This window comes from Halyomorpha halys, unplaced genomic scaffold (genome assembly GCF_000696795.3).
Source record: "Halyomorpha halys isolate HHAL.00 unplaced genomic scaffold, Hhal_1.1 Scaffold1432.1, whole genome shotgun sequence".
NCBI lineage: Eukaryota > Metazoa > Arthropoda > Insecta > Hemiptera > Pentatomidae > Halyomorpha > Halyomorpha halys.
This window is the reverse complement of record NW_027109346.1, coordinates 317,254-334,310: the sequence shown is the minus strand read 5'-3', so window position 1 is coordinate 334,310 and position 17,057 is coordinate 317,254. Positions and strand designations below refer to the sequence as shown.

Genomic DNA, 17,057 nt, shown 5'->3' with positions numbered 1-17,057 from the left:
AGAGGATATATAGTCACCAAATGATAGAATGGTGGACCCATGTTGTGGATTATAGAGCTGTAAGCTAGGTCTGAAGGTAGAGGATATATAGTCACAAAAATGTTCTGCTTTTTGTTCATCTGTAGTAATGTCGTAGGTAGCAGTTGGAGTAATTTTCAGTGGATGGGAAGTGTCCTTTTCTTGATGTTTTCTGATTGATCTCTACAAACTTCCCACTTCAAGATTTAAGGGGGAAATGTAAATATCAAATTGTTTGGCTTAGAACTAACGCAATTCGGTTTTTAACCTATTATTAAGATAATTTTGTCTGCATTGAATTGTGTTCGGTGCCAACATTTTCGAGCTCTTCGTTTTTCCATTATGAGTTGTCTGATGAAAGAAGGGTATTCTGGAAGGATGTGATCTATTTAACTGGAGCAGTTGTGGATGGTTCATAAGGTGCTCTTTGTACTTGAGTGGTGAGAAACTCAGCAGCATCTTTTACTTCGGATGCAGTATTTAACGCAAAATGAATGGTTAACCGTTCATTTAAAAGATTTTGAAAGTGTTTCAAATCAACCAATCTCTTTGCTATGGGGCACTGTTCATCCGAATTTTTCAAGGTTTGGTTAAGTACTAGGAAAACCCCACAGTGATTGGATGATATTACGAAATTTGTTTCAATTCTGTATGAACAGGGATTGAAACCTGAAAGAATTCTGAAAGACCCGGTAACTTGCTCTGCGGCATGGGCCAATAGGTAGGATAGTGAGGAGAAAATGTGAATAGATTAAGATTGCGAACGGCAGATTACAAGCTTCTTCCTCTTGGAGTAGAGAGTCGAGAACCCCACTGGGTATATTTCGCATTGTAGTCACCTTCAATTGGAAAAAGTTCTCTTGTAACAGAAAATCGTGGAGGACAATACACTGCAGTAATGGTGGTGTCCTTTTTTTGACATGGATGTACGATAGTAGCTGCTTGTATAGTAAGCATATGATGGCAGGGGATAATGCTTAAGCCTAGTTAAAATACGCGCTCCGCCGTGGCTCGGAATAAGTCTTGAGCGGTTGGTTAGATGAGTTTTTGTAATGAGTAATATTCCGATACGTTTGTCATTTAAGAGTATTTCTGATTCCTTTTTTTGCTGTAGAAGCTCTTTTGTATTCCAAAATAATATTGAGATGTTGTCTGTTGTGAAATTTAGTTCTTTAATGACCATATGTAAAGCATAGCGACTGTGTTAGTTGTGGAAGATTGTTTATTATGACTAAAAGAGGCTGAAATAGGATCTTTAACTCCGTAACAAAATTATTTAAAGAAATATATCAGTATTGTATTAAACCTGAAATGAACAGTTCTAAACTCTCATGCCTAAAGTAGGTTCCTCTGACGGTTCAGCCTGAGACTGCGTAGTCCAGCCGGTAAATAAAATTAACCTAAAAATCAATTCATCTGTTCAATATTCAATATAATATTGAGCTATAATGATAATAAATTATTATTATAGCTTTTTTCGCAATAAGACACCGTTATAGGAATTATTGGCGAAAATCGTTTTAAAAAATCCCAAAATATCGAGGTTGTAGGGTGCCAAAGTTCTCCCGAGATTGTTTTTACCCATTATACCTGAAATATAATAAAATCTACTTTCCTACCTTTTGCATCTTATAAACCCTAATCTAACCGGCCTATGTGACCACTCGTATAATTGTAATTTAAACTGAAGCTATTTACAAATCTATGATTTGTATTCGCTTACCATTGAATTTACCTATTGGAACCAGTTCGCATTCTAATCAATCTTAGTTGAGTGCGTTTAAGAATACACTTACTTTGACAGTCAGCACTACTTTTAACGAAATTCACCTTTTATAGAATACAAACATGGTAAATAATAAAAACACCTAAATAATAAACTGTATGTGTAACTTTGCATCCATTATACAAAGATAATGACAAAAATGAATCCGGTATTTTCACAGAAATTCAAAGGTTATTTCCAATTCGAGGTTCAATTACCACTCCTGGATCAGAGGTATAAGGTGCAGAAAAAATGTAGAGCAATGTTCGCACTGCTCCAGCAAACCGGCTTGCTTCCAAGCTTCCCTCCACTAGATGAGATTACAGATGAAGCTGAACGGAAAATGACACCTCGTAAGCCACCAAAGGTAAATATCTTTGTTTTTACTTATTTATTTTTTATTTCAGATGTTGAGAACTACAATTTAACAACTTACCTATCGCAATTTTGAGAAAAATCCTTTAAATAGAAGATTTTACAATTTGTTTTCCAACAAAATATTCTCTTTAGACTAGTTCCGAAGCGAATCTTCACATTCGCGCAATTAAAAAATGAATTAGATTTATTCATAGATACATCGGAAAAGTCCCTTCTGCTTCTCACTTCTAGCCAAGTCAAATTATACAAAAAATGTAAATTCAAACAATAAAGAAGCTAACTATACTCGATTCTCAAAAACTATTGGATTTGTTCTAATTAGTTCAGTTCAACATTGAAGTATATTAAATAGTTTCTGAGACATGGAGTCGGTTCGTTTTATGCTAACCGATAACCTAGCATATTAAATAATATTTGTCACCTCCATCTCTTATAAATTACATTGTCTGGAAAAAATAAGTTATATCCCTTATTGGTTTGAACAGGGGTAGATCTGAAAAAAAAGTCTAATCTTTCTCTCCGCCACAAATTATTGATTTTCAATATTATACTCAGACTGGGCTTCCTCCACAGAGCACCTTTGCTGGCTTACTGGCTGACATAGCACCCACAACAGAAAAGAAACTCCAACATTTTAAGAGTAGTTTCCTGAGAGGTATTGTGAAGTATACTTCTTACCAAAGAGCAGAAACTTGCTATATCCATAAACGTCCCTCGGACTGCCGACAGTGACGAAATTCACACTAATCCACTATTTCAGACATTCAGACCAACAGGACGCCCACAAAGTCAGCAAACACACATAATCAGTATCAGGATTATCTTACTACTTACAAGACAACTAACGAGTCCTGTAATCAGACAGCAGACACAATACTATCTTCCAATCAATATCCGTCATATTCCCTTTCCTTAGTCCCTTCTTAAAATCGTTTTCAAATGCAGTAAAAGAGATAGATTTCATCAATTCACACTAACCTCCCTCTACCTTCTCTCTCCCCTCCCACCGTCAAACCCTACACATCATGGGGTTTAGGAACAAAAAAAACAAAAACATTTACATATTAAAATTCTACGTCTTAACATTATTGAGTCATTTCAACAATTAAATTTCCCTCTCTCAAATTGTCATTACAAATCAATTTTATCAATAAAAAAATTAGCTTATCTGCATAAGCCCATAGCCTTTTCTAAACAACAATTGTCCGAAACTACAAATTTTATTTTTGATAGAATAATACTCAAATAATATTGAGAACAAATACTTGTAATATCAATGACTGCAGCTTCTTATTTAGTCACCCCAGCCTGAAAACCATCTTCGCAATCGCAAGCATAGCGAAAGACAGAAGAAAAAAGAATATTGGGAAACTGAATATGAAGAATTCCTGGCAAACGATGACCGACTCCCAGGTAAAGTTTAGTACACTGCGAAATTAAGATTCGTGCATATGAAAGATTTATGCATAACTTCGTATATAATTCAAAACATTTAAATTAAAAATTATCGTTATATTGATTATTCTTCAACAGAATAATAACCTTAATACCACTTAAGGTTTGATATTTGAAATCAATATAAATGCAAGATTAAACTACTGAATCCTTAGTTTAGAGATTTGGAAAGAGGCCTACTTAGTAATAGAACCTAAGTTTTCAAACCTGAGTAGGAAAGTCGGTATTCCGAGGTATCGCGACTAGATAAAAGTCGAAGGATTCAGGCCAGATTGGAACCTGCGCCGCTTCAGACTCAAGAGTAGGGTTTGCCTTATTGATATCCTCAGTCATCACAAGCAGAAATACGATCTTTACCTTAAAATACAAGATTTCTACAAATACGGTTGTACAAAGCTATCCGCTAATACACTATAGAAAACTAATAAATGACACTCCCACTGAACCTTTATAAATATGAATGGCAAAATATTAAAAGGCCATGGATGGCCGAATTTGTTAATTCACACACAAATTCTCGCGCCATTAGCTGGGTCGGTTCGAATCTGGCCTGGGGAGGTTTACTTTTATTTCGTGCTTGACCCTCGAAATAAATCCTTTTCCCACTCTGACTAAAATAAGTTGGTAACCCGTTTTCCTGTCCTAAGTTGGAGAACATAAGAATGCCAACTCCCACATATAACAAACCCTAGCCATAAAAATTCTTTTTTTGTAATTTATGTATTTTATTGTAAATTAACATAAAAAAACTTAATCTAGTTAATTTTAATAATTTTTATGCAGATGTTTGCAGTATCCTTTCTGAAAAAATACGCTGGGCTCCTATCATAAAACTGAACAAACCAATAGCTATAATACCAGTCAGTTCAGCACGCCTGGGCCAACTGCGATATACCCTCAAGAGCATCATAGTTATCAGGCTCTACCTCCATTATGAAGTATTGCATCATTGATTCCTTAATTATTTACCATATCGTATAATATTTTAAACTAATTTAGTAACTTCTTCAAAATTATTCCTAATACAACGCCAACACTCCACAAATGTTATCATATTCTTGAAACTAGAAGATTTTCCAAGATTGTAATTTGGCTGAAGTTTCTTAATGACATGTTCTAGAAGGAAAGCTACCTCTTTCCCGTTTCTTAAAGTATCCAGGTATGGGAGACCGTGTTGTAAAAGTTTTCCACATATCCATCGTCTCCAAAGAGCTGTGCAGATGATAAAATGAGAAAGATTTTTGAGTTTCCACTAGCAGTCCTCTTGAACACCCAATAGAGGTGCCAACATAACAAAACAGGATTTCACAACTATCCATGATTACCAGAAAATTTCATGAATCATATTTATGTCAAGTTTCTAGATGGTACACAACACATTACTCATCCCTTTTTATGCTTCATATTTAATCCGATCGTACACCTCTGTGAATCTAAGTTCAATAAATTTTAATATTTTAAACATTATACAAAATATAAACACATACACTTAAAGAAACCATATGAAAAGCATTAAAATCTAATTTTTATCACTAAATGAGAAAGATTGTAACCGCACAAATTTATGTCCGACTTGCGTCACACACCAGCTCAACGCGCAACGCCCTCTAGAAGACATTCAAAGCTCATTAAGTCATAAATTTAGATCACGAACAGTTAATTAATTATCGAACAAAAATGTATATAAAGTCATGTAACTCGATAGATGCCACATTATTTTCGATATTATCAATTAACTGAGACCAGGGCCCTGTTTCATAATAAAGTACAAACTAATACTATTAGTCTTTTAGATTTATCTTAGTTCAATTACACATACTTGTACTTTAGTATTTTTTAATTCCTGTAATATCACTGTAATACTCATCCCTATCATGAAAAAAATAAGTATTAGTATAACCATAACCACACAAGTTTCTACACTTGTACTATTAACTAATACTATTAGCTTTCATTATGAAACAGGGCCCAGCTGGATGAGCCCGAATGTATTCAAAATTAAAAGGCCTCTGGACGTCAATGTTTTCTATGAGATGTACATGTGGCACCTTTGTGGGGACAAGATGGTGTACCTCATATATTTGATCACTTGTTGAAAAATCACAAATCAATTATCTCAATCAGTCCTTAGAATGAAGCACTGCCCCAGTCAAAGGACAAATGTTAAAAATAAATGTATATAGTTTTATTTTAATAATATTATTCTATTGGGGCTATGTAAAAAATAAGGTGGTGCATCAGCCAAGGGGACTCTCCTAGCTCAACATATAACGCACAAATAAGAGTATGCGATTTCCCGCACTCAGTGGACTGCTACATTTCTTAAAATACCTTCGAGTAACACAAGGCTGATTGTATATATAGTATTTTTGAATTATTATATATTGTATTCGCTAGCAAAATAAATAGGAGGGTAGGAAAAAAAAGGTGGTAATCATGTCATTATTGTGCCCCATCACCATTCCACATACTATCATATAATAACCATTATTAACGACTATCACAGTATTATCACTTCACTAAATGTTTTAAAATGAAACTAAGTTTCAGAGAAAAGCATCATCACAGTAATCAGTACTCCTGCTAAATTCCAAAACTCCAAGTAATATTTTTAAAAGGGCTGAGCAAAAAAATACAGTAGGTTCGCTTTTTGGGTTCCTTTAGCATACCAACATATCTAACAAACCTTTTTTGGAGTTGTCATTTCAACATCTGTCACCTTCCTTTCCTTCAAAAATATGCACAATGGACTCAGTAGCACATTTAATTCATCCTAGGTATGTATAGGTACAGGAATTTATAATTCTAGTACTCATTACTGTGCCTATTATTTATTAGTTTTTTTTTCATGTATATTAATATTTACTTAACTTAGTTTGTTTCTTTATTTTTTTTTTGACTTTCTACTCCCTTTCTATTTATATTCTAATTGTTTTGTCATATTTTACAATGTTTGTATCTTGTTCTCATTTAGCTCTGACGAAGCCTTGCAAAGTAGGGTAAAACATCGGTTACCAATAAATAGTTTTTTACTATTTTGTACCTTTACTGACTGCCACTCAGACTATCATCCTACAATTAAAGTTTTAAAAACTACACCAATTTGAAATGTAAATATACATAGATGTCAGCAGAATTAAATTAGCCTCATGAACATAATTAATGTCATTATAAATTAATGTTCTTCAAATTCATAGTCAGATTGTTGTACTTATTTTAGAATATTTATCACCCCACTAGCTTGAAAACTACTGAGTTGGAAAAAAGGCTTTAGAGAATCAACTTTAATAATTATTATAACAAACATTCAGCAGAAAGGAACTAATCCGCAAAGTAACTGCTTATACTTTATGAAAAGATAGCCCCTCAAACATTTTCTAATACTGAGATATCACACATTTTGTAGGTTCAATATTTTTTGTCATGAGTTCATTGATGGTTTAAACATGAGGGTGGAGGATTTAATCTTTTCTGCAGGACATGGAGTGATACTCAAGGAACAATAATAGAGCATTAACTAATATTTTGCGAATTAGTCTCTATTGCTGAATGTGGCCCAAATGTTGTCATCAAAATAACTAAACATAGTCTTAATGGAAGGGCTCTAAAGATGACAGCAACACAGAAAAAAAGTTGATCGCTAAGATTTCAGTTCCTGCGCAAGAGCCACATTGGAGAGAAGAATTTTGTAACTATGAATGGAATGCCAAACTACCTCAAATCGCCACTTTCCTTCCTACCACTGCGGTAACTATCTGCATTTAAATAATTGAATGGCTTGGGGAAAGAATATGACAAGCCACAATTTGAAAATTATTAAAATTTTTGCAAAATGCTCTTTTGTTCCTATAGACAGCAATTTATCGTGTTTGGTTGTCTAATATTACAATTCCAACATATTTACCTATAATATTATGGAACATGAATTATATAAAACATTAACTATTCACTGCAGAATTTGTCGATACTGCTCTACTGACAAATTTACATCATGTGGCTCGTCATATTCTCTTTACTCTATTATTTTAAAAAATCACCTTTTTAACAACATTTAACACATCAAATTAGTATTACAACTGCTTAGTCGATATTTCGAAAGACAATAGGCTCAATATGATCTATTGTGCAGATTTTTGATTTTTCATCTTATTCAGCATAGCCAAATGTTTCTATAATAAGAATAAAAAATACTGAAAAATATTCAGGTACCTGTGCAATGTCTTAACACCACTAAAAACAGAAAGTATGCTACAGTTTCAAATAAATTATTTATAAGCTAATCAAATATATAAAATTTATCATTATAAAATAAGTAAAAGCTATTTTTAAAATACAATAATGCATGGTAAATAGCATACACACAATAACAATCAGGATTGTATCAATACAAGAATTATTTTCTTCTTTATAAAAGCTATATCTACATATTTATTCAAAAAGGCTTTTTTTCTTTGATTCTTCCTCAACTAAATGGATGCTCCATAATGGGTCAATGCCACATTATAAAAAGTATCCAATACCGGTAAAATTCTCAGTTACCAAGTGGAGATTCCTGATTAATACATTCAAGACTCCTGAAACAAGTATAGTCAAAACATATTCACATTGATAAGTAAATTAGTAAATTTAGTAAATCATCCACATACAGTCTATAGAACACTGCTTTGTCCAGACAAATTAAAAGCAGCATGAAGTTCCTGAAACCAAAACCAATCTGGAAAGATGACAGCTGAAGTGGTTTACGCATATCTGACACATGAATGAAGACATGGATATTGGAAGCTCAACCAACAGGGAGGAGACCACATGGACATCCTAGAGTTAAACTGGATTGAGGCAGAAGAATTGGATAGCAGATTAGCAAATCACTCAACCATATGAAGCAGTTAAGCAAGGGATAGAGGAGTGGCTGCATTGGATAGAGACTCCTGCTGGCTAGAAAAGGTATACAAGGAAGAAAAAGAAGAGGATTGAAGTCTGTCTTTAGAACAAGGATAGAAGTCTTTGTTTCTGAAATATCTGTTACCTTATTTTTTATATTTTATAAATCTACGAGCAGTGCCCCGTTGTTTTATACATGTTAGATTTGGATTACAGATGTCTGTAGAATACACATGATTACTGGTGCAATTTAAGTGGTTTTTTGTTTTTGTCTGGAAGAGAGTATTATTTTCTTTAAAATAAACCACTATAATTTTACATAAGTATAGTTTTAGAGTCATAACAATATTTGTTTTTTATCATAAAATTTTCTTTAACCACCAAATATTAGTATTTTTCAAAACCAGCTTCAAAATTTCAGCTTCACATCCATTGTCATGGCAAGATCACAGCTATAATTCTGCAAAAGCTTTTATTAAATGGTTACTGCTCCATTCCTAAGGGTAGTAGTATGAAGCTATATAGCCTAAAGCCTTCCTCGACAAACGGTTTTGCTAACAAAAAAGACATTTTTCAAATTAGACAGGTATTCCTTGAGATTAATGAACTCAAACAAACAAACTCTTCAGTTTTATATAATAGTGAATATTAATCCTAATTTAAATGTATATAATTTAATTCCAAAAAAATAAAAAAATATATATCAATTAATTCTTTCAAGCATCACATTTTTAATTAATATTTCATCTAAGTAAATGGGGCCACAGTGAGAGTTGCATAATAATACAATAAACATCCATATGCAAATAGTTAAAGGTAAATGTGATATAGGAAAAAAAAATTGAAAACAAAGAGAATGTACAAAGACATATTCACAAAAATATGTAACAACATATTATTATTATATGGTTTTTTGCCTTATTTAAAAAAAAATTGTAATGTTACAGAATGCCAAGTTTCCCCCCGGAGTTAAAGGTAACACTTTTTTTCACATTTTATATTTAAAAGAAAATTTATATGAATTAAGTATATGCCATAGTAATAAAAATAGAACCGAACACGAAGGTTCGATGCCATTACCACCGATCACTGTCCACACACATCAACCCAATGATGTCCATTCACACCTAAATACACAAGATCAGTCTTGATGCAATCCTTCCGCCAATGTTTTGGTCAACCTTTCGGACATTTACCTATCAGATTAGTGTTTATTTAACTTTTTAGGGATACCTTCGAAGTTTTGAAGGCTACATTCACATTTAAAATTTATTAAAAATAATTATAAGGAATTCAATTGTTTTTATTATTCTCAGATTTAAAATATAGCTTTGATGCTGAAAAGGTTTAAATGAATAAATTAAATATTAACTACATATAAAAATTTTATTTTAAATTATTGACTCTATCTCAGGGTGGGTTTTCTAGACAATCAGAACACAATTACACTTAAATGAATCGGTACTTTTACAAATTTTTTTAACCCTACATTGGGCAAACGAATTATTATTATTACATTGAGCCAATTATATTACCTCCTTTGGTGACTGTTGATTCTTTATGTCTTCTTACGCTACCAGACAGTAGACAAGGGGTGGTCAGGCTCTCAGCACTCCAAGAGATGTTCACTCCACTGGCCCTTGCATCCACTCTCCCTGGCAAACATCTATTGTAGCACATCGGTTTTGATTTAATTCCAATGATTTATGATATAAATACTTCATTTATAATTATTCTCCTATTCTATTTTCTCCTGGATTAATTTGTACTATAATCATGGTAGGGAAACAACAAAAGTTGAAAGAATTTAAATATACTAACTCAACATAGCAGAAATTCACCAGACTTTAGATGGACGTATGCTGCCATCCTTAATATTTGAAATACAAAAATTAACAACACTAGGTGTCGCAGGATCACCCACGGAAGAAAAGTGTAGAAACATGGATGCTATCATGAAGAAAAGAGGAAAGGTTATAGCTCTGCAGTGGATACCTGGCCATGTTGGTATACATAGTAATGAACAAACTGACAAGTTAGCTAAGCTCAGTTGTGCAGAGAACCAGCCTGTTCAACCACTTTCCTACAGAACATTAAAATCAACGATAAGTTCTTATTGTAAAGACAGGACAAGTGCTGAACACAAAGTTCAAGCGGAAGGAAAGAAGTGGGAGAGCCTACTGCATAAAGATAAACAAAATCCTGGCAATCTTAGCAGAGCTGAGGGAGTGGCTTGTTTTCGCCTTCTAATAGGACATGATTTGCTCCAAAAACACCTCTATCGAATTGGCATCATAGATTCACCGAAATGTCCTCTATACAATGTGGGAGACATGGATGGAGACCATCTTTTAATGTATATTGGTCTGGAAGATATTCAGCAGGATGTAGACCAAATAAGAGTAAAAGTAAAATTGTATTGGGCTGTGAGAGGAAAAATGGTGTAATAGCCCACTTCCTGTGGCTAAGGAAGAAAAAAAAATTTGAAATGTTTCTTTTTGCCCCCATAACTTCTGAATGATGAGTTGGTTAGTTTTCTATCCATGATAAAGTCGACCAGTTTGCTCTTTGGTGGAAATACATGGACCAAACTAATCTAAACTATTTATATTTATAAAATAACTATTTATCGAAGAAGAGGAAATTACAAAAATATATAATAATAATAATAATATACACATACATGTATATATATGTCCTGTCCTTACGATATATATATATATTATTGATTATAATTCCTAAACAGGCAAACAGAGATCCAAATCTAGCCTAAGCTGGATGGTCCCCACGTGTTACTTGGGAATTAGTCTTAACAGAATCAGTTAAATTATCTGTAAGTAACTTGTTTCATTTTCTTTTCTTATCATGATAATTGATCAATATTTGATTACGTTTGATTCTTTACTTAGATAAGAAAACTCAACAAACAAAGAGGCACTACAGAATCGATCAAAGAATAATGTTTTTCTAATGACCAAATATCTAGAACTATATCAAGATTAAAGAAGAAAAACTGTTACTACTGCTAATTTAAACAGTAAATCATGGTCCAATGATTTATTTACAAATAATTATAATTCCTCTAACAGGATTAATTATTTAATTTAGAAATGAATCATGGTTTTAGATTTAGTCAACCTCAAAAGAAATTGAAGAAGTTGGTCAGGGGTTGCAGGGAGAGAAGAAAACACTTAGATAAGTAAAACTTATTTTAATTGCGTGCCAATGTTTTGATCTGAGTTATAGTTTTCTAATAAAAATAGAAACAAGATAACTATATATGAATATATTGATAACCTTTTTTCTTGACTAATAAAGATCCACAAAAATATATATATTATGACAAGGGGTAACTGACAATGACCAATGTAATAGTAACAATAAACTAATGCTAGCCATATCATAACATGGATGACATAAATAGTTATAAATACAATTTGTTCCATTTAAAATATTAGAATAGAATTAAGGAATATATGTTAGTGACCAGGAGCAACTCCAGAGAGTAGAGAAAGTATTAATTACTCTGAACTGGATAGCATAAATCCACACGGTAGCAAACAAAACACTACAGACAATAAACGGATTAAAGATTGCCGCAAGACAGAAGAGGGGACTGAAAGCGGAAGCACTAAGAGTTATATATGAAGGTGTCATAGTTTCGAAACTACTTTATGAGGTACCCGTCTCGGAATCATGAACTATAAAAAAACGGAACCTCAGAAAACTGGAAAGAGTTCAAAGAATAATTGAAATGAAGATCTCTAGAGCTTTTCATACAATCTCCTATGACGCTGCCTGTGTGCTTAACAGGAATTCTACTGATAAAATACAAAATAAAAGAACTGACGACTGTTTATAAAATTAATAAACAGAACTATAACAACAAAGACATCGGACAAATAGTATTGAATAAAAATCTAAACAATGGATACATACATCCACCACTGCAAGCCAAATTAAGACAACACATTGAAGACTTAGACAATTCCAACTAGCTAACAATCGGTACCTATACTGACGGAAGCTAACATGGACAGAAAACTGGGTGTGCTTTTACATTACAACATAACACTTGTTATGATGAGCAACACATTGCTCTAACAATCAAGCTGAAAAATTATCAGTAATTGCCACACAGTATATAGCTAGACAGACAGACTACCCCACCTTATCTTATAATGTTTACACAGACAACAAAATATTAATAGATCCTGTAAAAAATTCAAACAACCACAACTTACTTACCGAGGCAATTAGGCATAACATAAAATAACGAATGAAAATATTAAAATTTCATTACAATGGGTTAAAGGTCACAGTGGGGTTAGCGGTAATGAAAGAGCCACAGCTTGGCAAAACCATACTCAGCTTCCCATCGACTACAGTTCAGTCCCCTTGTCCTACATTAAAAAATCCATTAGAACTGACCTCATTCAGGAATGAGTAACGAAGTAACTCAATTACTGACAGAACATGGACCGTCCGAACACTACTTCAAGTGATTTTACATAACTAACATTGATTTCTGTAATTGCGACAGACAAACTTCATAAACTTTTAATTACTTACTTTTCCAATAAATGCTGTACGATGATCAAGAAAGGTTCATTTTAATAAAAACCTGCATAACCCACAGAGATACATGGCCACTTGAGCAATCTGAAATCTTCGGAAAATACAAAAAAAACAGCTGATGCATTTCATCTCTAATATGGATTTAATCCAAATGTAATCATCATATATACCCTAATTGTACCTCTTATAAAATAACAATTAATTTAATTATTTGGTTTTTTGTTAATTATTTGTTTTGTTCTAATTCAATATTTAATTCCCACACTGTATTTATGTTTATTCATTTTTATTATCCATATACTTTCTTTGTTATCTATTGTATTAAATAATTAGTTGCCTTCTCAAACCACATGTTCTAATTGCATCATTTTAGTTATTGTATTTTATACTTTATTTGTTCTTTGTTTTTTTTTTTTTTGTTTCAGTTATCTTATTTTTAGTATAGTACTATAACACATTCCAATGTTAACACTACATTACATACATAAAGTATGGAGTTTGGCATGAAGTATGTATACTTTTTTAAATAAAACTCCTGCATAGAATTACTATGTAAGAGAAAAAAAGTGTGTGTGTATAAAGTAGATACGAGTAGACCAGTACAGAAAGATAATGTGCAGGTTTTAAAGTATTTTGAATATTGGAAACTGAGAATATGCATTGGCATGGTATTGGTAATACTTCTCTCTATACCAAGCTATAATTATTTTCAACAAAATTCACCAAAAATGTACTAACACAGATATTAAGGTGTTTACTTACTTTTAGATCCCTGAGGTCTTCCACATCTCTCTCACGAAACTATCTCAAGCAGACAAGTTAAGACCGCTTCTTGGTTACAGCTGCATGGACTAAGCCTATAAATAAGGGGCTCTAAATCCGCTATTCGAACACTGATCCACACCCTTGTCTAGGCCTAATCATTGCACGGATGGCGTACACTCTGCTTGAGATAGATCGGTTCATTGCCAATCGTATAATCTTAAGAGTTGTGTTTTGTTAACGCTTACCTAAAATAATGGCCTATCTCCTACAATCCTCTTCTCCTCTCCAACTATCTTAATCCGTCCACTTCATCTCAGCAACTAAGATTGTAACTTGCCCTTCACGGCTATACTAGTCCGTCCACTTCATCTAGGCAACTAGTATAGCTGATCATGTCTCTCCCCAGTTCTTGTCCATCTCGGCAACTAGAACTGGCACCTTTCCTTAACGGCTATATTGGTCCGTCCAATTCATCACGACAACCAGTGTAGCTGATCCCATCTCTCCCCAGTTCTTGTCCGTCTGCTTTATCTCGGCAACTAGAACTGGCACCTTTCCTTAACGACTATATTGGTCTGTCCACTTCATCTCGGCAACCAGTGTAGCTGATCCCATCTCTCCACAGCTCTAGTCTGTCCACTTCATCTCAGCAACTAAGATTGTAACTTGCCCTTCACGGCTATACTAGTCCGTCCACTCCATCTAGGCAACTAGTATAGCTGATCCTGTCTCTCCCCAGTTCTTGTCCGTCTCGGCAACTAGAACTGGCACCTTTCCTTAACGGCTATATTGGTCCGGCCACTTCATCACGGCAACTAGTGTAGCTGATCCCATCTCTCCGCAGTTCTTGTCCGTCTGCTTTATCTCGGCAACTAGAACTGGCACCTTTCCTAAACGGCTATATTGGTCCGTCCACTTCATCTCGGCAACCAGTGTAGCTGATCCCATCTCTCCACAGCTCTACTCTGTCCTCTTCATCTCGGCAACTAGAACTGATACTCTACCTCCGACTCTCTCTACCCTCTTATTTAGACCTTCTCCTCTACCTGCGTCAGTGTCCAGGGCTCATCCCCTGGCACGGTCATTCCTTTCTTCCTAATTGACTGAATACGCCTTGTCGAGGGCCTTCTGCAGAGTGGTTACAGGCTGGAGAGCCGCCTAGCTTCTCATCATCCAGTCCACACACACCTCCATAGCTATGTTCGCTAACAATACAGCAGTGTTCTTTCAACATGATGACATAATAATAACACTTTGCAAAGTCATCTTAATGATCTAGAACAATACTTCACTAAATAGATGATGAGTCTGAACATTGAAAATGTAATTCAAAAGTTTTTACTTTTCGACACCCACCAGGACCACCGGAACTAATCCTCAAAGGTAAAAATGTGAAATGGAATCCTGCCAGTGAAACAGTAAGATACCTGGGAATTCATCTAGATCATCGCCTTACCTGGAATCACCATATCAAAATTAAACTAACTCAAACCTACGCAAGGTTAGCAATGCTATATCCTATTCTAAATAGAAATTCCAAATTAAAACCAGAAACAACTGTTCTTATATTTAAAACAATTCTCAGGCCACTGGTGATGTATGGCTGTGAAGTCTGGGGTGCGGCATCCTTTACAAAAAAATAAAAAAATTACAATCTTTTCAAACTAAAGTCCTAAAATTCATAGAAATCGCCAATTGCATCGGGAATCACATATGTTCTCAATAGAGGATTACATATAAAAAACGGTTTATCAAGTTCCACTCCCATTTACCCACAGTGACCTACAAGTTGGGGCATCCAACCTCAACCCGAAGACTGAAGCCCAGGCTGCTGCAGGACATTCTGTCATAAATTCAATATTACTAATAATTCAATACTTTACTAATATTTTTTTTCTCTCGTCTTTTTTTTTTAAATTAATTTTTTTTTTTTACCATTAGAGAACAATTGTTTGTTTTGTTAGGTCTATGAGTGTTGTTATTTTTCATTATTAATTTTATTTTCCTCTTTTATCAAGAAGCATTGATTATATTATCTAATTTTCTTTTTATTATAATGTTGTACATAGTTAGGGGTGTCTTTTGTATGAGACTATACCTCCCCATAATCAACTGTTAAAAAAAAAAAAAGTAACGGTTATATCAACCATGTATGGCCAATCTGGTATATAATTAATAAATTTTTAAAAAAATACTAGATGGTTGGCCAGATTTATCAAATAATGACACCAACTCTAGCCTTAAAACTTTATAATATAGACAATATAATCAGAGTGGGAGAAAATATAATACTTTTCTTGTGCTTTAGACTGCATTTCCTCCAAAATCATATAAATGCCACAAGATGTACACAATTTCACCATACTTTTCTCCTTCTTTCTGAAGAAACAGCAAATCATGAAATATTTTGAGTGGATAATGAATTATATAGATTGGGAGTGAAAGGCAATCGGACAAGGATTACTTTTTGCTCAACATCTAATATTCAAGCTATACCGGTAGAGCTCCTAAACACACTCAGATGCAATACAAACTTTTTGTAAAATATTTGACTATGGGATAATTTAATCTTCTTTCTCTCCTGTCTAATGAAGATAGAGCCAAGCATCTCTCCTCTCATTTAGGGCTTTCCAGAAATTAACATTTTGGAATTTGCAGATGAACAAAATGATTGGAGCTGGAAGTGATCTATGCATGAGATACTTTTAATAACATCCAATGTAGAGGCTCCACCACCAAAGCTACTAAAACAGGCTCTCCTGCAAACGTAAAAAAAAAAAAAGTTCCAACAAAAACCGTTAATTTAATATTTACTCAAATATAATATTTCCAATTATTCTTATTATTGATTTTTAATTGCTATTTCATTAAATATGTACTTTTTCTTCTAAGAACATAAAATGTTATCCTATTTTTCAATTACTCCTTTAACAAATTATTTTAAAATTTAAAAATCACAAGATATCATAACACAAAAAAAAAGGCTATTCTTCCCCGCCTGACCCGCCCCGCTAAACCCCCGGAGAGCGATGGTCCTATATCGCTTTTGAAATACTAGCTTAAAACGGAAAGGAGAGACTTTGAGATGGAGCAATATTTAAAAAGCGCCTGAAATAGAAAAACGGCATCAAACCCTCCACTCCCGCCCTCCATGGAAGCCTTACTTATCTGTCTTTTCAAACGGACAATTATAGCGAGTAGGTTGGTCGATGAACGA

At 33.7% G+C, this 17,057-nt stretch overlaps 1 protein-coding gene and 1 long non-coding RNA gene across 11 annotated transcripts in view; one reads left to right on the top strand and one right to left on the bottom strand.

The window, feature by feature from the left end:
- LOC106689705 (uncharacterized) overlaps positions 1–11,717 on the top strand; it is a 27,167-nt gene extending 15,450 nt beyond the window's left edge. For 2 of the 9 annotated variants that reach the window (XM_014434838.2, XM_014434836.2), the window contains 7 exons: positions 1,965–2,150; positions 3,460–3,574; positions 4,400–4,554; positions 7,217–7,363; positions 9,445–9,472; positions 11,244–11,330; positions 11,407–11,717. In XM_014434838.2, the coding sequence (XP_014290324.1) occupies positions 1,965–2,150; positions 3,460–3,574; positions 4,400–4,554; positions 7,217–7,363; positions 9,445–9,472; positions 11,244–11,323 (711 nt within the window). In that variant the 3' untranslated portion in view covers positions 11,324–11,330; positions 11,407–11,717. Of the gene's footprint in view, positions 1–1,964; positions 2,151–3,459; positions 3,575–4,399; positions 4,555–6,160; positions 6,394–7,022; positions 7,194–7,216; positions 7,364–9,444; positions 9,473–11,243; positions 11,331–11,406 lie in introns of those variants that run through there. The other 7 variants (XR_001344486.2, XR_002945504.2, XM_024362623.2 and 4 more) reach the window with 7 other exon arrangements.
- Positions 7,829–13,294, bottom strand: LOC136795790 (uncharacterized). Of its 2 annotated transcripts, none has more exons than XR_010843460.1 (3): positions 13,070–13,294; positions 10,033–10,152; positions 7,829–8,190 (listed from the first exon to the last, which is right to left on the bottom strand). It is a non-coding gene; the product is annotated as an uncharacterized lncRNA (long non-coding RNA). The 2 variants fall into 2 exon arrangements; XR_010843459.1 differs by lacking the exon at positions 7,829–8,190 and adding an exon at positions 8,285–8,431.
- Between the last annotated feature and the right edge of the window lie 3,763 nt (positions 13,295–17,057).